Genomic DNA, 22,463 nt, shown 5'->3' on the forward strand with positions numbered 1-22,463 from the left:
CATCGCAGCAGCACGGTGAGGAAGGATCTGAAGCACACTCTGATAGGAGGATACACTCTGGGTTACAACACTACACCTGGAAAGAGCTATTATTATACCTGCTTAAACCTTACATGAAGCACTCTCCACCTCACTAGTTATTGTGCATGCAGAGCTAAATGCAGCTTGTCCTTATGAAAGATAAAATACATCAACAAGCTTATATATATCACATATATTGTGTTATATAACCGTTTCCACGAGTGGAAGCTCTGTTTCTGCCAATAGAGATGTCAAAGTGGGCCATGGATGTGTCAGTCATTGCAGGAGAGAGAACAGGGCAATGCATTGTTATCCAACCCTATACTTCGTTTTATTTTGTTTGACATGTAAGTTTAGCATCAACACCCTCGCAGGTGAGTGTCAAACACCTCCATCCATCTCTCCATCTACATTCTCTGCCGCCTACCTCCTTCTTTCCCCTCTTCCCCTCCAGCTCCATATATTACAGTTAGTTGTTCTCTCTCTCTCTCTCTCTCTCTCTCTCTCTCTCTCTCTCTCTCTCTCTCTCTCTCTCTCTCTCTATCTCTCCCTCCCTCTCTCTCTCTATCTCTATCTCTCCATCTGTCTGGCTGGTTGGCTGAGCTGATGCTGAGGATTCTGTGTTTTGCTTGAACAAGTCAGGTCCTTTGTAGCCTCACTGTTTGAAGTGCCTGCCTTCCAAATAGCCTTCGGCTTGGCATCTGTGAGTGTGAGTGCGACTGAGTGGATCTGCCTGTGTATTAATTGTTTCTGAGTCTGTGTGTGTGTGTCTGTGTTTTGATGGGTGTAATGGGTGCAATTTGGAAGCGTAAGATGCACTTGCATATGTGGTAATTGTTGTTTAATCAGGACTTGAAAAATGTTAGTTGAATTTCAATAGCATTTCAATAGTATTGAATCAGCTGTGGCTGTAGTGGTGGCATCAGTGTTAACACTGGCTTTGCTGGCAACAGTGGCTGCATATAGTCTACAGTACAGTGACACTCTGCCTCCCACAGTCTAGGTATGCATCCCAAATGGCACTCTATTCCAATAGTGCACTACTTTCGACCAGGGCACATAGGGCTGTGGTCAAAAGTAGTGGACTATATGTGACCAACCGGCTCAAATCGGTGTTATGTAGCAACATTTGAAATTCTGTTTTTTGGGAAAGTAATTCTGCTTTCAAAGTTGATAAACTTGTAAACTCATTTTTGAGAAAATGGCCTTTGAATGTTTTGGTATCTAGTGAAGAGCTCTTCTTTGTCTACGCTCATCCAGCATCGTTCACACCCTCTTAAGCTTTAGCCCCACCCAACTCGTTTCGCTCTCGGAGCGTTCAGAGCGCACACTTGACGTTCTGGCTGATTATTTGTTTACCTCTGATTTGTTTACCTCTGGATAACATGAAAACAGCCTAACCAGCTCCGCTGGCAACAATTTCATTACGCTTTTTTAAAAACGTTTTTATTTTTTATATTTTTTTTACGTTTACGTTCAAATGGCTCTCCTGTGAAGTAGTGACCCACGACATATGCCTAGTTTCCTGAAACGAGTCACATATAGGGAACAGGGTGCCATTTGGGACACAATAGCAGTAGATCATAGTCAGGGAGGGTGTATACTGGGTGGCTGTCTGTGGTGTGAAGGCAGGATAAAAGATGGAGTGCACAAAGAGGAGTGACGAGGGTATTGATCCGTAGGCCTGGTGTAAGTTTGCACTCTGTCCATTACTCTGCCTTACCGTACCTTATCGTACCGTATCCCTGGGTTACCCCAGTAGGAGAGGAGGAAGAGAAAGGGCTGGGGGAGCTGGGAGAAATATGCTGATGCTGTATTGGAATCAGTGCTTTTTTGTATGAGTGTACACTCTTAGAAAAAGGGTTCCAAAAGGGTTCTTTGTAAGGCAAAGGGTTCTACCTAGAACCTTTAACATCCTAAGAACCGTTTTTGGAAGCAAGGGTTCTTTGATGGTTCTTTGGAAGGCAAGAAGGGTTCTTTGGAAAGCAAGAAGGGTTCTACATAGAATCACATATCATATTTCGCAGCATGCTCTATTGCAGGGTGATTTTCAGAATTGTTTGATTGATAAATCTTATGCTACAAAAAGATAAATAGCATACATTTTTCTAAACTAATCCAATCTGTTAGTGGTTGGACTTATTGCATCCGTTACTGAGATGGTTGTTCCAGTTTAGATTTTTTTTACATTTTAGCAGACGCTCTTATCCAGAGCGACTTACAGTTAGTGAGTGCATTCATTATTATTTTTTTCATACTTGCCCCCTGTGGGAATCGAACCCACAACCCTGGCGTTGCAAACGCCATGCTCTACCAACTGAGCTACATCCCTGCTGGCCATTCCCTCCCCTACCCTGGGCCAATTGTGCGCCGCCCCATGGGTCTCCTGTTCGCAGCCAGCTACGACAGAGCCTGTATTCAAACCAGGATCTCTAGTGGCACAGCTAGCACTGCGATGCAGTGCCTTAGACCACTGCGCCACTCGGTTAACCGAATGATTGAGGTAGTCTCAGTATTCAATCTTCCCTACCATGGCAGTCATTCTGAATAGAGGTTGTGGGTTATTTAAAATTCCACTTGTTGGATATCCTAACTCTGGCTAGATTCCAATAGGAATTAATCATCACTTTGCAAGCCAGCATAATGTGACTTGCAGGCCTGATGTTGCCTGTAAACCAGGAGTTTCCTAACACCACTGTGTTAGGGCAGGGGTTTGCGAAGTTTTCCACTCAGGCCCCCCTTCCAACATTGGGGAACATCCCAAGCCCTCCATGCACACGTGCGCCATGTCTATTTCAATGGGTACAAGCACTGTTCATGACACAAACTGTTCACACCCCTCTTGTTGGTGGAGCAAAAATGTTGCAGGTTTAAAGCTAATTTCTTTGCATTTATATACATTTTGCCATGTCTAATGTGAATTCATGTGATATTTGAGTAAATCAAACATTGCAACAAAATCTATGGGCTAAAAAACCTAGCTAAGAAACGTTAGCTGACATGGGCTAGTTGATCTGAACAATGATATGAAAATTTCTGTTAAGTTATAAATAGCTCTCTAAGGTCTGCAATGACTGACATGACAAGAGGAAAACTGATGCGCCTTGTGAATTCTACTAATACAACTTTCAAGAGTAATAGGGGGGTGCGCCCCACAGTTTGGGAACCACTGTGTTAGGTTATAACTAGGCCCTCAAAAAAAGGCCTTATGATATATGTAATGTATTAAATCATTAAATGTTAAAGGCTAATAAGGCTGGTGGAACCATTCATAGAGGGTTCTAGTAAGAACCCTCCAAAGATAAAAGGGTTCTCTGTAGAACCCTTCATAGAGGGTTCTAGGAAGAACCCTTCATAGAAGGTTCTAGGTTGAACCATACACAGGGTGTTCTATGAAGAACCCTACAGAAAGGGTTCTAGGGAGAACTACAGTACATTCAGAAAGTATTCAGACCCCTTGACTTTTTCCACATTTTGTTACGTTACAGCCTTATTCTAAAATGGATTGAATAGATTTTTCCCCTTATCAATATACACACAATACCCCATAATGACTGAGCAAAAACAGGTTTTTCGAAATTCTTGCACAAAAATGAATAAATACTGAAATATCACATTTACATAAGTATTTAGACCCTTTACTCAGTACTTTGTTTAAGTACCTTTGGCAGCGATTACAGCCTTGAGTCTTCTTGGGTATGACGCTACAAGCTTGGCACACCTGTATTTGGGAATTTTCTCCCATTCTTCTCTGCATATCCTCTCAAGCTCTGTCAGGTTGGATGGGGAGCATCGCTGCACAGCTATTTTCAGGTCTCTCCAGAGATGTTCGATCGGGTTCAAGTCCGTGCTCTGGCTGGGCCACTCAAGGACATTTAGAGATGTGTCTTGAGCCACTCCTGCGTTGTCTTCAAATCAAATCAAATCAAATTGTATTGGTCACATGCGCCGAATACAACAGGTGCAGACATTACAGTGAAATGCTTACTTACAGCCCTTAACCAACAGTGCATTTATTTTTTACAAAAAAAGTAAAAATAAAACAACAACAAAAAAAAGTGTTGAGAAAAAAAAGAGCAGAAGTAAAATAAAGTAACAGTAGGGAGGCTATATATACAGGGGGGTACCGTTGCAGAGTCAATGTGCGGGGGTACCGGCTAGTTGAGGTAGTTGAGGTAATATGTACATGTGGGTAGAGTTAAAGTGACTATGCATAAATAATTAACAGAGTAGCAGCAGCGTAAAAAGGATGGGGTGGGGGGGCAGTGCAAATAGTCCGGGTAGCCATGATTAGCTGTTCAGGAGTCTTATGGCTTGGGGGTAGAAGCTGTTGAGAAGTCTTTTGGACCTAGACTTGGCACTCCGGTACCGCTTGCCGTGCGGTAGCAGAGAGAACAGTCTATGACTAAGGTGGCTGGAGTCTTTGACAATTTTGAGGGCCTTCCTCTGACACCGCCTGGTATAGAGGTCCTGGATGGCAGGAAGCTTGGCCCCAGTGATGTACTGGGCCGTACGCACTACCCTCTGTAGTGCCTTGCGGTCGGAGGCCAAGCAGTTGCCATACCAGGCGGTGATGCAACCAGTCAGGATGCTCTCGATGGTGCAGCTGTAGAATTTTTTGAGGATCTGAGGACCCATGCCAAATCTTTTCAGTCTCCTGAGGGGGAATAGGCTTTGTCGTGCCCTCTTCACGACTGTCTTGGTGTGTTTGGACCATGATATGTCACGGTTTACTAAGCCAGAACCCAGAAGCAGACCAGGACAAGGTAAGTGGTGTCAAAGGTGAGTGTTTATTTAACTGATCCACGAGTGCTGCTGAATAATCCAGGGAACAGAGCGGGCGGCGTGGATGAGTTGTTGAGGGTGCAGTAGTTGGTCCAATGATGGCTCGGCAGCCGCCGACCATCAGGCAGAGGTTGGGTGAAGGTTCCGGACGAGTGACTGCAGGGAGAACAAAACGGAGGTAAGCATACAACAAGCAAACAAGGTGCAAAACAACAAAACTAATGCTCTAAGCTCTAAGACTGATCCGCTGATAAACATACTGTTCATGGCTAACGATCCGGCAGGGAATGGATGTTAGGACAGAGCCTAAGAAGGGTGATGATCAGGACCAGGTGTGCAGATTGCTGATGGGATGCAGGTGCGGAAATCAAGAGAGCTCCCGCCTAGCCACGTTGCCCGGCAACCAGGCAGGGAGCGTTCCAGAACCCTCGGGAAACTGGAGATCCCGAGCAGAAAAACTAGTACCCAGACAGAAACCGACTCAGACTGCAGGGATCGTTACAGTACCCCCCTCCGACGAACGCCACCGGGCGGACTCCCGGAGCGCCAGGATGGAGGCGGTAGAAGTCACGAATGAGGTCAGCATCTAGGATCTGTCGCCGCGGAATCCAACTCCTCTCTTCAGGACCATACCCCTCCCAGTCCACGAGATACTGGAAACCCCGGCCCCGCCGTCTGGAATCCATGATGCGTCGCACCGTGTAGGCAGGACCACCTCCGATCATCCGAGGAGGAGGAGGAGGAGGCGGAGGAGGCAACAGAGGACTGAGGAAAACAGGCTTGAGGCAGGAGACATGAAAGGTGGGATGGACTCTGAGCGTCCTCGGTAGTTTGAGTCGAACTGCCACTGGATTGATCACCTTCTCCACCACAAACGGACCAATGAACTCGGTAACAACTTCCTAGACTCAGTCCGTAAAGGAAGATCCCGTGTGGCCAACCAGACCCTATCTCCGATGGTATAGGTGGGAGCGGGGATCCGGCGACGATTCGCCTGGAGCTGATACCGGTCCGAAACTCTAAGGAGTGCCTTTCTGGCCCGATGCCAGGTCCGGTGGCAACGACGAATATGGGCCTGAACAGAGGGCACTGAGAGCTCCTTCTCCTGAGAAGGGAACAAGGGAGGTTGGTAGCCATACAGGCACTGGAAGGGAGACATCCCAGTGGCAGATGTAGGGAGAGTATTGTGGGCATACTCAACCCAAGGCAACTGAGAGACCCAGGAGGTGGGGTTGGAAGAGACAAGGCAGCGTAGCGTGGATTCCATCTTCTGGTTGGCTCTCTCCGCCTGACCATTAGATTGGGGGTGAAAACCAGATGTGAGACTGACTGTAGCTCCAATGGCCAAACAGAAGGACTTCCAGACAGCAGAGGTAAACTGAGGGCCACGGTCGGAAACGATATCACTGGGCAAACCGTGGACCCTGAAAACCTCCCCTGACCAGGATCTCGGACGTCTCCGAGGCAGAGGGAAGCTTGGCAATTGGCACAAAGTGGGCGAACTTGCTGAATCTGTCCACGATAGTCAGAACGACCGTGTTCCCCTCAGAAGCGGGCAACCCAGTGACAAAGTCCAGGGCCAGATGCGACCATGGTCGCGGGGAATAGGAAGGGGGTGAAGTAGTCCAGAGCTGGGCCGATTGGTACTCTTATTCTGCGCACACACTGGACAGGCAGCAACAAAACCCCGAGTATCCTCGGCCATGGCAGGCCACCAAAAACGTCTGCGAAGAAACGCCATCGTCCGAGCCACGCCAGGGTGACAAGCCATCTTGCTGGCGTGGGACCATTTGAGGACAGCAGGACGAACCGACTCAGGCACAAACAACCGACCCGGGTGGACCGTTACCGGGACCGGGCTGCGTCCGAAGGGCCGCCATCACCTCCTCCTCAATCTTCCACATAACTGCTCCCACGACGCAGTTCCGGGGGAGAATTGTCTCGGTCTTGGACCCACTCTCTTCCGTCTTGGAGAACATCCGGGACAAGGCGTCCGCCTTGCCGTTCTTAGATCCAGGTCGGAACGTCAGGGAAAAATTGAATCGTCCGAAAAACAACGCCCACCTGGCCTGGACGGGAGTTGCGGCGTCTAGCCGATTGCACGTAAGCAAGATTCTTGTGGTCAGTCCAGACAATAAACGGTTGCTCCGCCCCCTCCAACCAGTGGCGCCACTCCTCCAAGGCAAGTTTCACCGCAGAAGCTCCCGGTTACCCACATCGTAGTTCCTCTCCGCAGGCGAAAGGCGACGAGAGTAGTAGGCGCAGGGATGGAGTTTACTGTCCGTGGAGCATCGCTGCGACAGGATGGCGCCAACTCCCACATCAGACGCGTCCACTTCAACGACGAACTGACGGGCCGTGTCCGGTTGAGAGAGAATCGGTGCGTTGGTGAATCGCCTCTTCAAATCCAGAAACGCTTCGATCCGCCTCCGGATTCCACTTGAAGGTCCTGATACTGGAAGTCAAGGCAGTTAACGGAGCGGCCACACGGCTGTAATCCCGGATGAATCTGCGGTAGAAATTCGCAAACCCCAAAAATCTCTGGAGCTGCAATCTCGTACCGGGCTGGGCCCATTCCAGAACCGCTCTAACCTTCTCCTGGTCCATCCTAATCTCTCCCCTGGAGATGATGTACCCGAGGAAGGATGTCGTGTGGGCGTGAAACTCGCACTTCTCGGCCTTCACGAACAGGCGATTCTCCAACAATCGCTGCAGAACCTGCCGGACATGCTGGACGTGGTCGGGAAGGTTCCTTCGAGAAGATCAGAATGTCATCCAGGTAAACAAACACAAAGAGACCGATCATATCTCTCAGGACGTCGTTCACCATACTCTGGAATACCGCTGGAGCATTGGTCAGTCCAAACGGCATCACCTGATACTCGAAGTGACCCATCGGTGTATTGAAACCCGTCAACCACTCGTCCCCCTCTCTGATCCGGACCATGTGATACGCATTGCGTAGGTCTAGCTTGGTGAACACCGTAGCACCCTGTAAGGAGTCGAAGGCAGAACTCATCAAGGGCAGGGGGATACTTGTTCTTGACCGTGATGTCATTCAACCCCCGATAATCAATACACGGTCGAAGAGAGCCATCCTTCTTACCCACAAAGAAGAATCCTGCCCCCAGGGGTGATGACGAGGGCCGAACGAGACCAGCAGCTAGGGACTCCTTGATGTAGGTCTCCAAAGCCTCACGTTCAGGTCGGGAGATACTGTATAACCTTCCCTTGGGGTAGACAGCTCCAGGGAACAGGTTGATGGCACAATCATATGGTCGGTGGGGAGGGAGTGACAGAGCCTTCTGCTTACTGAACACTTCCCCCAAATCGTGATATGTCTCGGGGAACCAGGGACAAATCTGGGGGTTTAGCCTCAATCACCTGACTGGGAACCGAATGGGGACAGGCAGTCTTGAGACAGTTAGCATGACAATCAAGGCTCCAACTCGTTACCTTGCCCGTCACCCAATCGAACGTGGGATTGTGTTCCTTCAGCCAGGGGTATCCAAGGACCAGAGGAACATGGGAAGACGGCAGAATGAAGAATGAAATCATCTCAGAATGATTCCCCGACAACAGCATCTTAACCGGTTCAGTCCTCATCGTGATACGTGCCAGACTACTGCCGTCCAGAGTGGTAGCTTCAATGGCTTCGGCAATTGCTCCTTGGAAAGCCCCAGCTGTTCCACCAACTCGGCATCAAGAAAGCTTCCATCGGCACCTGAATCGATAAAAGCGTTAATCGCTAAGCTCTGATTCCTGTTCATAAGGGTAGCCGGGAAACGGGGTCTGACAGAGGTATTGAGAGGTCGAAACTGGCTCGCTAAAAGTCCTCCCAACTTTAGCGAGCCGCGCAGTTTGACGACCGCCGGGAACAAGTGGCGAGGTAATGTCCCGAACCACCACAGTAGAGGCAACAGTTAGTCCTACGTCTGTGTTGGCGCTCCTCCTTGGTTAACCCGTGCCGCCCCACTTGCATGGGTTCAGAATCGGGAGACAGGACCTCTCCACTAATCCTGTGTGGTGGACGATGATCGACGTATTCTGGTCCAATCCCTGACCCGACTGGAACCTGAGAAGCTGATCGGTTGGACGGGACCCATTGCTTCTCCCTCCTTCGCTCTCGGACTCGATTATCCATCCGAATAGACAAGGCTACCAAGCTGTCCAGGTCACTAGGCTCGGATAGGAGATCAACTCATCCTTGAGCTGCTCCGACAGACCCTGGTAAAAGGCCGCTTGCAGAGACTCCTCATTCCACCCACTCTCCACAGCCAACGTCTTGAACTCGATCACGAAGTCGGCCACGCTGCGAGTTCCTTGGCGAAGCGAAAACAGGCGCCTAGCTGCGTCCCTCCCTCGGACGGAATGGTCGAAGAGCTTCCTCATCTCGGCCGTGAACCCCTGGTATGAAGCCATGCAGGGATCCTGTCGTTCCCAAACGGCTGAAGCCCACTCCAGCGCTCGACCACGCAGCAACTCAATCACAAAGGCTATCCTAGCCTTGTCTGTGGCATAAGAGTAGGGCTGTAGATCGAACACTAACCCACACTGCATAAGGAAGGAACGGCATCTTCCCAGCTCCCCCTCATATTTATCCGGCGTCGGAACCTTGGGCTCACGGAAGGACACAGCTCCAGAAGCGGCAGGCGAGATGGGTGAAACCGGTAGTGGATCCTCCACCGGAAACTTGCGCTGGTTCTGGACCTCCGTCAGACCGGTAGAAAGGTTCCGAACTGACAACGCGATCTCCTGTAGTACCGTGCTATGATGGCCCAACATCTTCTCCTGATGGGTAATGGCATGGCGAACAGAGTCCAGGTCCGCTGGGTTCATTACTGGCCGGATCGTTCTGTCACGGTTTACTAAGCCAGAACCCAGAAGCAGACCAGGACAAGGTAAGTGGTGTCAAAGGTGAGTGTTTATTTAACTGATCCACGAGTGCTGCTGAATAATCCAGGGAACAGAGCGGGCGGCGTGGATGAGTTGTTGAGGGTGCAGTAGTTGGTCCAATGATGGCTCGGCAGCCGCCGACCATCAGGCAGAGGTTGGGTGAAGGTTCCGGACGAGTGACTGCAGGGAGAACAAAACGGAGGTAAGCATACAACAAGCAAACAAGGTGCAAAACAACAAAACTAATGCTCTAAGCTCTAAGACTGATCCGCTGATAAACATACTGTTCATGGCTAACGATCCGGCAGGGAATGGATGTTAGGACAGAGCCTAAGAAGGGTGATGATCAGGACCAGGTGTGCAGATTGCTGATGGGATGCAGGTGCGGAAATCAAGAGAGCTCCCGCCTAGCCACGTTGCCCGGCAACCAGGCAGGGAGCGTTCCAGAACCCTCGGGAAACTGGAGATCCCGAGCAGAAAAACTAGTACCCAGACAGAAACCGACTCAGACTGCAGGGATCGTTACATGATAGTTCGTTGGTGATGTGGACACCAAGGAACTTGAAGCTCTCAACCTGTTCCACTACAGCCCCGTCGATGAGAATGGGGGCGTGCTCAGTCCTCTTTTTTTTCCTGTAGTCCACAATCATCTCCTTTGTCTTGGTCACGTTGAGGGAGAGGTTGTTGTCCTGGCACCACACGGCCAGGTCTCTGACCTCCTCCATATAGGCTGTCTCATCGTTGTCGGTGATCAGGCCTACCACTGTTGTGTCGTCGGCAAACTTAATGATGGTGTTGGAGTCGTGCCTGGCCATGCAGTCATGGGTGAACAGAGAGTACAGGAGGGGACTGAGCACGCACCCCTGAGGGGCCCCCGTGTTGAGGATCAGTGTGGCAGATGTGTTGTTACCTACCCTTACCACCTGGGGGCGGCCCATCAGGAAGTCCAGGATCCAGTTGCAGAGGGAGGTGTTTAGTCCCAGGATCCTTAGCTTAGTGATGAGCTTAGAGGGCACTATGGTGTTGTATGCTGAGCCGTAGTCAATGAATAGCATTCTCACGTAGGTGTTCCTCTTGTCCAGGTGGGAAAGGGCAGTGTGGAGTGCAATAGAGATTGCATCATCTGTGGATCTGTTGGGGCGGTATGCAAATTGGAGTGGGTCTAGGGTTTCTGGGATAATGTTGTTGATGTGAGCCATGACCAGCCTTTCAAAGCACTTCATGGCTACAGACGTCAGTGCTACGGGTCGGTAGTCATTTAGGCAGGTTATCTTAGAGTCCTTGGGCACGGGGACTATGGTGGTCTGCTTGAAACATGTTGGTATTACAGACTCAGTCAGGGACATGTTGAAAATGTCAGTGAAGACACTTGCCAGTTGGTCAGCACATGCTCGGAGTACACGTCCTGGTAATCCGTCTGGCCCTGCGGCCTTGTGAATGTTGACCTGCTTAAAAGTCTTACTCACATCGGCTACGGAGAGCGTGATCACATAGTCATCTGGAACAGCTGGTGCTCTCATGCATGCTTCAGTGTTGCTTGCCTCGAAGCGAGCATAGAAGTGGTTTAGCTCGTCTGGTAGGCTTGTGTCACTGGGCAGCTCGCGGCTGTGCTTCCCTTTGTAGTCTGTAATAGTTTTCAAGCCCTGCCACATCCGACGAGCGTCAGAGCCAGTGTAGTACGATTCAATCTTAGTCCTGTATTGACTCTTTGCCTGTTTGATGGTTCGTCGGAGGTCATAGCGGGATTTCTTATAAGCGTCGGGTTAGAGTCCCGTTCCTTGAAAGCGGCAGCTCTACCCTTTAGCTCAGTGCGGATGTTTCCTGTAATCCATGGCTTCTGGTTGGGGTATGTACGTACGGTCACTGTGGGGACGACATCATCGATGCACTTATTGATGAAGCCAGTGACTGATGTGGTGTACTCCTCAATGCTGTCTGAAGAATCCCGGAACATGTTCCAGTCTGTGCTAGCAAAACAGTCCTGTAGCTTAGCATCTGCGTCATCTGACCACTTTTTTATTAACCGAGTCACTGGTGCTTCCTGCTTTAGTTTTTGCTTATAAGCAGGAATCAGGAGGATAGAGTTATGGTCAGATTTGCCAAATGGAGGGCGAGGGAGAGCTTTGTATGCGTCTCTGTGTGTGGAGTAAAGGTGGTCTAGAGTTTTTTTTCCTCTGGTTGCACATTTAACATGCTGGTAGAAATTAGGTAGAACGGATTTAAGTTTCCCTGCATTAAAGTCCCCGGCCACTAGGAGCGCTGCATCTGGATGAGCGTTTTCCTGTTGATTTATGGCCTTGTACAACTCATTCAGTGCAATCTTAATGCCAGCATTGGTTTGTGGTGGTAAATAGACAGCTATGAAAAATATAGATGAAAACTCTCTTGGTAAATAGTGTGGTCTACAGCTTATCATAAGATACTCTACCTCAGGCGAGCAAAACCTCGAGACTTCCTTAGTATTTGATTTTGTGCACCAGCTGTTGTTTACAAGGAGGCAGGTAGCTTAGTGGTTAAGAGCGTTGTGCCAGTAACCGAAAGGTCGCTGGTTCTAATCCCCGAGCCAACTAGGTGAAAATCTGTCAATGTGCCCTTGAGCAAGGCACTTAACCCTACTTGCTCCTGTAAGTCGCTCTGGATAAGAGCGTCTGCTAAATGACTAAAATGTAAATGTACAAATATACACAGACCGCCACCCCTTGTCTTGGCTGTGTGCTTAGGGTCGTTGTCCTGTTGGAAGGTGAACCTTCGCCCCAGTCTGAGGTCCTGAGCGCTCTGGAGCAGGTTTTCATCAAGGATCTCTCTGTACTTTGGTCCGTTCATCTTTCAATCGATCCTGACTAGTCTCCCAGTCCCTGCCGCTGAAAAACATCCCCACAGCATGATGCTGCCACCACCATGCTTCACCGCAGGGATGGTGCCAGGTTTCCTCCAGACGTGACGCTTGGCATTCAGGCCAAATAATTCAATATTGGCTTCATCAGACCAGACAATCTTGTTTCTCATGGTCTGAGAGTCTTTAGGTGCCTTTTGGCAAACTCCAAGCGGGCTATCATGTGCCTTTTACTGAGGAGTGGCTTCCGTCTGGCCACTCTACTATAAAAGCCTGATTGGTGGAGTGCTGCAGAGAAGGTTGTCCTTCTAGAAGGTTCCCCCATCTCCACAGAGGAACTCTGGAGCTCTGTCAGAGTGACCATCGGGTTCTTGGTCACCTCCCTGACCAAGGCCCTTCTTCCCCGATTGCTCAGTTTGGCCGGGCGGCCAGCTCTAGGAAGAGTCTTGGTGGTTCCAAACTTCTTCCATTTATGAATGATGGAGGCCACTGTGTTCTTGGGGACCTTCAATGCTGCAGAAATGTTTTGGTACCCTTCCCCAGATCTGTGCCTCGACACAATCCTGCCTCGGAGCTCTACGGACAATTCCTTCGACCTCATGTCTTGGTTTTTGCTCTGACATGCACTGTCAACTGTGGGACTTTATATAGACAGGTGTGTGCCTTTCCAAATCATGTCCAATCAATTGAATTTACCACAGGTGGACTCCAATCAAGTTGTAGAAACATCTCAAGGATGATCAATGGAAACAGGATACACCCAGGGACGGCCTGTTCAATAGGGCGATATGGGCGACGCACTGCCAAACGGGAAAAGGAAGGGATTTTTTTCTAATCAATTATATCACGGCAACAGTACTAGTTATCAGTGTTCTAATCTGATCTGACTGCCACTAAATGTCAAATCAGGCTAAAGTCGTGCTTCAAATGGCCCCGCCCGTTTTTGGGGCGATTTCAGTCAGGTTGAAAATCGCCCAGAAGTCTCTCATAGCCTGTCATGTAAAATCTATTTTTTTCAAATTTCAAAGCTTTCAATACATTCTCTATGGGTGTCTGTGGGCTTGCACTTACGCGCTTTCGTCATACGTGACGTAACCATGAACGTAACTAAGAAAATAGCAGCTAGCAGCGTCTCTGTTGCGACCTGCAGTGTGGCGTTATTTTATGTTTTTAATTTGTAGACTTAGTTTACAAACATTCTGCCAACCATGGATTTTTACAGTGGTGGGTTTTGGACTGATCTTGTTGATCGTGTACATACCCGCTACGAACGGACTAAATAATGAAAACGCTGCTGGCAGCGGAATCCAACACAGCTGGGAGACTTGGCTGGATGACAGAGTCCCGGACAGAGAAGTGGAGCCGGCCGGCTTCACCCTGGTCAGAGCGGACCGCGATCCTGGTAAGAGAGCGACTCTGTACCCCCGACATTGAACTGCTTTCTGTGTCACTGCGACCTTACTATCTGCCCCGTGAGTTCCCCCAATTGTTTGTTACCGTTGTGTACTGTTGATAATCACAAGTTTACTGGAGAACTGAGACCAAGTAGAGACTTTGGACAGGGTGGATATGGTATAATAAAGGCAGTTTATTCAGAGGTAAAGATATCTGGAATCGCGTGCACGGACCCGTTCGTCAAACTCTTAGGGAGCTATCTGAAGAGAGCCCCGAAAACATTGTGTGCAGACATTTTATACAATAAATGATGTAGGTTGAATCTAGTAGTTCTGATCTTCTGATTGGTCCTGATGAGTTGGGCGAGGTCCCCTCCACTGTTGCATTGGCTCTGAGTCGGGTTCTCTGTCTTCAAATGTTCAGCCTAAAGAGAGGGGATTTTTGTGTGTGTGTGTGTGTGTGTGTGTTTAACAGTGATGATGATGTGTGTGTGTGTGTGTTATCAGTGATGATGTGTGTGTGTGTGTGTGTGTGTGTGTGTGTGTGTGTGTGTGTCCTCAGAGCAAGAACTCGTGAGTTGGAAGAACTGAGAGACCTATGGCGTGGGTGTTGTCCTTGGCCACCTGCTGACAAGGCTGACAAGATAGGACTCTTTTGTCCATTGTTATAGGATAGGAACAGCATTGATTGAAAACAAACGCCCAACACAAAATGGGTCATGCACAAGATTTTAGTCAGACCAAGCTATAACATTATATATTTACTACGACAGTACATTCAACCAAAAGCTAATATAACAAAGGCATCAGAGATTATTTATAATCTGTCACAGAAACTGGAATCCATCTCCCCAGATCAGTCAATAAATGCTTCTGGTATTGACTTATATGCTGCCCCTGTCTTCATGTTGTTGCTGGACATATCTTTTTTTAAATGTGTGTAGGTCACCTAAATCATCAGAAAAATTGCCCCTCCTGAGAATTTTTTCAGGAGCCGCCACTGGATACACCTGAACTAAATTTCGAGTCTCATAGCAAAGGGTCTGAATACTTATGTAAATAAGGTATTTCTGTTTTTCATTTTTAATACATTTCTAAAAACCTATTTTCGCTTTGTCATTCTGGGGTATTGGGTGTAGATTGATGAGGGGAAAAAATAATTTAATTCATTTTAGAATAAGGCTGTAACGTAACAAAATATGGAAAAAGTCAAGGGGTCTGAATACTTTCCGAATGCGCTGTATATGGTTCTACTTAGCACCTTTTTCTAAGAGTGTACTTTACTCAGAATTGCAGATTGTGGATCTAAGAAGTAAGCACAATATAACATCTGTTTTTGGAGAATGTTCCAATTACAGTATGTGAGTATTTCTGATATTTTAAGGGACATATTTTGTTTTTAAAAGTATTTTGCTTCATCCAGGACAGGATGCCAACAGACCAGGGAGCTTTATGGGCATTCATTGTTAGTTTGACAGTGAAGGAATGGCTGTTTAAAGGGGTATATCATCATGATTCTCCCACAGCTGACAGCAGACTTGAGTGTAATGGATGTGGTTGTGTTGTTGGTGTTAGTGGACAGACGAAGCAGAAAGGACAGATTCAGCAGACACACTCACGCGTACACACACACACACACACACACACACACACACACACACACACACACACACACAAACACACACACACACACACACACACACAAACAAAGCTTCCTTTGCCATGCCCTGGAGCCCACAGCACAGAGTGGACACGGTGCTAGCAGTCAATGTGATAAATGGTGCCCGCATTGTATCACACTACTTTACGTCTTTATCTTGTTAACACACACACACACACACACACACACACACACACACACACACACACACACACACACACACTGAGGTGAGGTGTTGGCTGGTTACTGCACAGGAAGTCTAATACGCAGGCTAGAACCTGTCTATAGAGGATATACTGGCATCATTAAGAGTCTACCGCTCTCCAGATCCCAGCACATCTGTTCCAGACACACACACACACAAACACACACACACACTGAGGTACACACATCATTAGAGTATGCAGTACTTTTAGGATCACCTAAAACTGTCTGCAAAGACCTTAAACAGTTTTCACCCAGTGACATCCTCATTAGGAATAACACAGTGTGTATGAGATGAGGAGAACTAAATGGAGTAATGTTCATCCATTTTCTCTCCTTCTCTCTGCCAGGCATCACCTTTTTGCTGACCCATGAAAGAAGCCATGCCGGTCCTCTCAGCAGGCACAGGTAAGATAAAATACACATGCTGCGAATCTCAGGCTTACTATGTAGCTCAGTTGGCCAGGGTAGTGGGTTTGATTCCCAGGACCACCCATACGTAAAATGTATGCACGCATGACTGTAAATCGATTTGGATAAAAGCGTCTGCTAAATGGCATCTATTATTATATATTACTCTGTCCGATCTGAGGACGTAAACAAAGATGGATCCCAGTTCCTTCACCCTCCTTCCTCTCCTCCTCCACAGGCCTGCACGAGACACTGGCCCTGCTGACGTCCCAGCTGCGTCCTGATGCCAACCACAAGGAGGACATGGTCTTCCTCAAAGACATCTTCAGTGAGAAGAGCCTGGGTTACCTCATGAAGGTACACATAAGACTGGGTGGCAGGGGCACAAGTTTTGTTTTAGAACTGGGGGGGGGACATAACTATATATATATATATACAATATATATATTTTTAATCCAGTTTGATAAACACTCCAAACAGCCTACCCGACCATTCAGAGGCGTCTGCATGGTCCTAAAGCACACCGTTGCCCTATTTTGTATCACATTCCAATGATAAAACTGGGGGGGACAAAAATGCAATTTCAGAATTTTGGGGGACATGTCCCCCCCGTCCCCAGTGAAAGTTGCGCCTCTGCTGGGTGGCAATGTTAATGGAAGTTATGGTACACTTATGTGGTTTAATTTGTGTATGTGTGCGCGTGCGTGTGTGTGTGTGTGTTTGACCTCCCTGACCTTTCCTGTGATTGGCTGTGTGTTGCAGATCCATGAGAAGCTGAGACAGTACGAGCGCCAGAGTCCTACACCTGTCCTTCACAGCGCTGCCTCTTTGGCTGAGGATGTAAGTTCAACAACGCACGCACACACACACACACACACACAAACAAAGAACACACACACCACACACACTGCTGAAGTGTGAAGCATCCGTCCAGTAGAGTCAGTCTGTTTGCTGAGACAGAGGAGCGGTAGATGCAGGTAATAAGGTATGGAGAGTTATGGAGTTACAGTACGGTGATGTGTTGTGGTCTGAAAGTGCTGATTCATCTAAACACTAATGAGACTCTCTCCACATCCTGCCTCTCCTCTCTCTCCTCACGCCAGTTAATAGGAAAAGTGCTGAGCAATAACTCCTGGCTGCTTATTCTCCTGTGTGTGTATTTGTGTGTGCAAGCAAACGCTGTCCTTAAGCAACAGCCGTGCATCTCTACAGTATATATCTATATTTGTTGATTCTATTCTAGACTATTGCTGCTAACAGTCTGCTACACTTTCAGTATATATCTGCTACAGTTTTCAGTTATATCCCAAGCCCACACTGTTGGAAACACAGGTTTATACTAGGTCAGAGGTCATGGTCTGACTGACAGCTCTGTTGTGATTGGCAGGTGGCAGAGGAGCTACAGAGTGGACCAATGAGTGTTGAGGAGAAAGAACTCCTACAGCTGTTGACATCCCCCCATCTCAAGGTAAACAAAACAACACCCATACACAACAGAGAGACCTGGTTATGGAAAGTGGGGTGGCTATTCATGCATCAATTGTTATTAGATAGCTCTATCTATGTTAATCTCTATGTAGACTGAGTGTACAAAACATTAAGAACACCTGCTCTTTCCATCACATAGACTGACCAGGTGAATCCAGGTGAAAGCTATGATACCTTATTGATGTCACTTGCAACTCAATATTAAAAAAGGTGCTCCTAATGTTTGGTATACTGCAGTTCTGCAATTCTAACATTAATCCTTCTCTCTCTGTCATCTCCCATCAGGCAGTTTTGTCCGTTCATGACACGGTGGCCCAGAAGAACTTTGACCCCGTGTTGCCACCGCTGCCTGACGACTTCGAGGACGAGCTGGAGGAGGAGTCAGTGAAGATCGTCAGACTGGTCAAGAACAAGGAACCACTGGTGAGTCATGGTAGCAGAGTGGATGACAGAGGGATGGGGGGGAAATATAAAATGGTAGAGGGTGAGAGGATGAGAGGATGAGGGGATGAGGAGATATAGGGGTGGGGAAGTGGGACTGGGGCTGTGTTGATTGATTGATTGTAAAGAAGGAAAAAGAAGACGAGAAAATAGGAAAGAACAGAAAGAATAGATAGGAAGAATGAGGATGCAAACCCAGGATGAGGAAATATAGAAATAACCCCATATAGCCCCCCATCCATCTCTCTCTGTTCCAGGGGGCCACCATCAGACGGGATGAGACCACAGGGTCTGTGATCGTGGCCCGCATCATGAGGGGCGGGGCTGCAGACCGGAGTGGTGAGTGATTCAGTCCCATCCTGTCCCTCTCTGTGTCTGGTCTTAACCTATACTGTCTGAAAAGTCCTGATTCATCATCCCCTCCCTCTGTAACTTGTATAGACAAGACAGGGAGTTTTTGTTGATCTGTCAAATGAGATCTATGGACTGCTCAGATAATATTGCCAGACATAATGTGTCTGAAGGCAAGGCTAAACGAGATGATGTAACTTAGACAAATAATCAGAAGTCTGATTAGAAATGGCCTTCTATGCAGCACTATACTTAAGCAATAAGGCCCGAGGAGGTGTGGTATATGGCCAATATACCACGGCTAAGGGCTGTTCTTAGGCACGACGCAACCCTTAGCCGTGTGTCACTTGCTGAGGTGAATGTGGTGTGGGAGTCAGGCGCAGGACACCGAAGCTTAGTCTAACAAAGTTTACTTGTGAGAACACAAGGTAAAGATACAAAGAACGGCCTCAAAGAAAACAGAGGCGAGCAATTACGCAAACTGTGCGTAAAACATAAAACAATAAACAGAGCAAACACGCAGCACTACGGACAGGCGAAAAACAACACACAACCTAACCAATACTAAACAGGCAACTTATAGAACACGTAATCAGACACAAACGGACACAGGTGTAATAGACAGACAAAAGTAATCAAACATAGAAACATTCAACGGTGGCAGCTAGTACTCCGGGGACGACGAACGCCGAAGCCTGCCCGAACAAGGAGGAGGAGCAGCCTCGGCAGAATCCGTGACAGTACCCCCCCCTTGACGCGCGGCTCCAGCCGTGCGCCGACCCCGGCCTCGGGGACGGCCAGGAGGACGCGGACCCGGGCGCGTGGGATGCCCACGGTGGAACTCAGTCAGGAGGGATGGATGTCCCTCCTAGGCACCCAGCACCGTTCCTCCGGACCGTACCCCTCCCACTCCACGAGATACTGGAGACCACTCATCCGGCGCCTCGAGTCCAAGATGGTCCGAACCCTGTACGCCGGGGCCCCCTCGATGTCCAAAGGGGGCGGAGGGGTCTCTCCTATCTCATCTTCTTGGAGTGGGCCAGCTACCACCGGCCTGAGAAGAGACACATGGAACGAGGGGTTAATATTCTTGTAATCAATAGGCAGTTGTAACCTGTAACACACCTCGTTCAATCTTCTCAGGACTTTAAAGGGCCCCACAAACCGCCGACCCAGCTTCCGGCAGGGCAGGCGGAGGGGTAGGTTTCGAGTCGAGAGCCAGACTCGATCTCCCGGTGCGTATACCGGTCCCTCACTGCGGTGGTGATCGGCGCTCGCCTTTTGTCGACTGATGGCCCGCTGCAGATGGACATGGGCAGCGTTCCACGTCTCCTCCGAGCGCCGAATCCACTCATCCACCGCAGGGGCCTCGATCTGGCTCTCGTGCCATGGTGCCAGGACCGGCTGATACCCTAAAACACACTGGAAAGGTGTTAAATTGGTGGAGGAGTGGCGGAGAGAGTTCTGGGCCATCTCTGCCCAGGGGATATACCTAGACCACTCCTCCGGCCGACCCTGGCAATAGGACCTCAGAAACCTACCCACATCCTGGTTGACTCGTTCAACCTGCCCATTGCTCTCTGGGTGGTACCCCGAGGTAAGGTTCACCGAGACCCCCAAGCGTTCCATGAACACCCCCCAGACTCTGGAGGTGAACTGGGGACCTCGGTCAGACACAATATCCTCGGGGACCCCATAGTGCCGGAACACGTGGGTAAATAGGGCCTCAGCGGTCTGTAGGGCAGTAGGGGAGACCCGGCATTGGGAGGAGACGACAGGCCTTGGAAAACCGATCCACAACGACCAAAATGGTGGTATTGCCCTGGGAGGGGGAAGGTCGGTCACAAAATCCACCGAGAGGTGGGACCATGGTCGTTGTGGAACGGGCAGGGGATGTAACTTTCCCTGGGCAAATGTCTAGGCGCCTTACACTGGGCGCACACCGAGCAGGAGGAGACATAAACCCTCACATCCTTAGCTAACGTTGGCCACCAGTATTTCACGCTAAGGCAGTGCACTGTCCGGCCAATACCTGGATGTCCAGAGGAGGGGGATGTATGAGCCCAATAAATAAGGCGGTCACGAACCTCGAGCGGAACGTACGTCCGCCTTACCGGACACTCTGGGGGAGTAGGGTCGGTACGCAGTGCCCGCTCGATCTCCGCATCGACCTCCCACACCACCGGAACCACCAGACAAGACTCCGGCAGTATGGGAGTAGGCTCAATGGACCTCTCCTCTGTGTCATACCGCCGGGACAGGGTGTCTGCCTTACCGTTCTGGGACCCTGGGATGTATGTGATCTTAAAAACAAACCGGGTCAGGAACATGTTCCACCTAGCCTGACGAGGGTTCAATCTCCTAGCTGCCCGGATGTACTCCAGGTTACGGTGGTCAGTCAGAATGAGGAAAGGGTGTTGAGCCCCCTCAAGCCAATGCCTCCACACCTTTAGGGCCTGGACTACAGCTAACAGCTCCCTGTCCCCTACGTCATAATTACGCTCCGCCGAGCTGAGCTTCTTAGAATAGAACGCACAGGGGCGGAGTTTCGGGGGCGTGCCGGACCGTTGCGACAGGACTGCCCCAATACCGGCCTCGGACGCGTCTACCTCTACTTGGAATGGTAAAGAGGGATCCGGATGCGCCAGCACGGGCCCGAGTTGAACAGGTTCTTCAGTTTGACAAATGCCCTGTCCGCCTCAGCTGACCACTGCAAACGAACCGGACCCCCCTTTAGCAGGGACGTAATGGGAGCTGCAACCTGTCCAAAGCCCCGGATAAACCTCCGGTAGTAATTAGCAAAACCCAAAAACTGCTGCACCTCTTTTACAGTGGTTGGAGTTTGCCAATTACGCACGGCCGACACACGGTCAACCTCTATCTTCACACCTGACGCGGACAACCGATAACCCAAAAAGGAGATCTATCGCACAATCCCCCTGTCTATGAGGTGGCAGCCGTGTTGCCCTCGTTTTGCTGAACACAAGTGCTAAATCCTCATATTCAGGGGGAATGCGCATTGCGGGCACTTGGTTCGGACTCTCTACCGAGGTCGCCCCTAAGGAAACACCTAGACATCTCCCTACACACTGGGCAGACCACTCCATAAGAGCCCTCTGTTGCCACGCAATGGTAAGATCATGTGCGCTTAACCAGGGAAGCCCCAGCACCACGGGATACGCAGGAGAGTCGATCAGATAAAACTGAATGATCTCCTCATGACCCCCCTGCGTCGTCATCTTAAGTGGTGCTGTGACTTCTCTGATCAACCCCGACCCCAACGGCCGGCTGTCTAAGGCATGAACAGGAAAGGGGGCTTCTACCGGCCGAAGGGGAATTCCTAACCTATAACAAAATTCACGATCAACAAAATTCCCAGCTGCGCCTGAATCTACTAGCGCCTTATGCTGGGAATCAGGTCCCACCTGTGGAAATCTCACAGGTATACACAGGTGACCAACAGAGAGCTCTGGGTAAGTGGGGCGCCTACTCACCTGAAATGACTCCCCAGTGCGTGACCTGTTGTCCCCTCTCCCAGGAGACCCTCCCCAGCACCTGGCCGCAGTGTGTCCTCCACGGCCACAGTTGGTGCAGGGGATGGCCCCCCTCGGGTTCTCCTCTCCCTAGCGCCAGCACCTCCGAGCTCCATGGGAACCGGCTCGGAGGTGCTGGAGGGTGGAATGGACGACCCCCACTCGGGACGTCCGCGGGTAGCCAGCAGGGTGTCGAGACGGATGGAAATGTCCACCAACTGGTCGAAGGATAGGTTGGTGTCCCTGCAGGCCAGCTCACGACGAACGTCCTCTCGTAGGCTACACCGGTAATGGTCGATGAGGGCCCTCTCATTCCACCCCGCATCCGCCGCTAGAGTCCGGAACTCCAGGGCGAACTCCTGTGCGCTCCTCTTCCCCTGTCGGAGGTGGAACAGACGTTCCCCCGCCGCCTTCCCCTCAGGTGGATGATCGAACACAGCCCTGAA

At 49.6% G+C, this 22,463-nt stretch overlaps 1 protein-coding gene across 4 annotated transcripts in view; it reads left to right on the top strand.

Annotated features, from left to right (window-relative positions):
* Nucleotides 1-22,463, top strand: part of LOC121569489 (MAGUK p55 subfamily member 3) — a 53,157-nt gene that overhangs the window by 13,659 nt on the left and 17,035 nt on the right. For all 4 annotated transcript variants that reach the window (XM_045213652.1, XM_045213653.1, XM_045213654.1 and 1 more), the window contains exons 2-7: nt 16,144-16,201; nt 16,443-16,561; nt 16,967-17,044; nt 17,592-17,672; nt 17,978-18,115; nt 18,391-18,472. In XM_045213652.1, the coding sequence (XP_045069587.1) occupies nt 16,165-16,201; nt 16,443-16,561; nt 16,967-17,044; nt 17,592-17,672; nt 17,978-18,115; nt 18,391-18,472 (535 nt within the window). In that variant the 5' untranslated portion in view covers nt 16,144-16,164. The remainder of the gene's footprint in view (nt 1-16,143; nt 16,202-16,442; nt 16,562-16,966; nt 17,045-17,591; nt 17,673-17,977; nt 18,116-18,390; nt 18,473-22,463) is intronic.

The sequence above is a fragment of the Coregonus clupeaformis genome, unplaced genomic scaffold (genome assembly GCF_020615455.1).
Source record: "Coregonus clupeaformis isolate EN_2021a unplaced genomic scaffold, ASM2061545v1 scaf0136, whole genome shotgun sequence".
Classification (NCBI taxonomy): domain Eukaryota; kingdom Metazoa; phylum Chordata; class Actinopteri; order Salmoniformes; family Salmonidae; genus Coregonus; species Coregonus clupeaformis.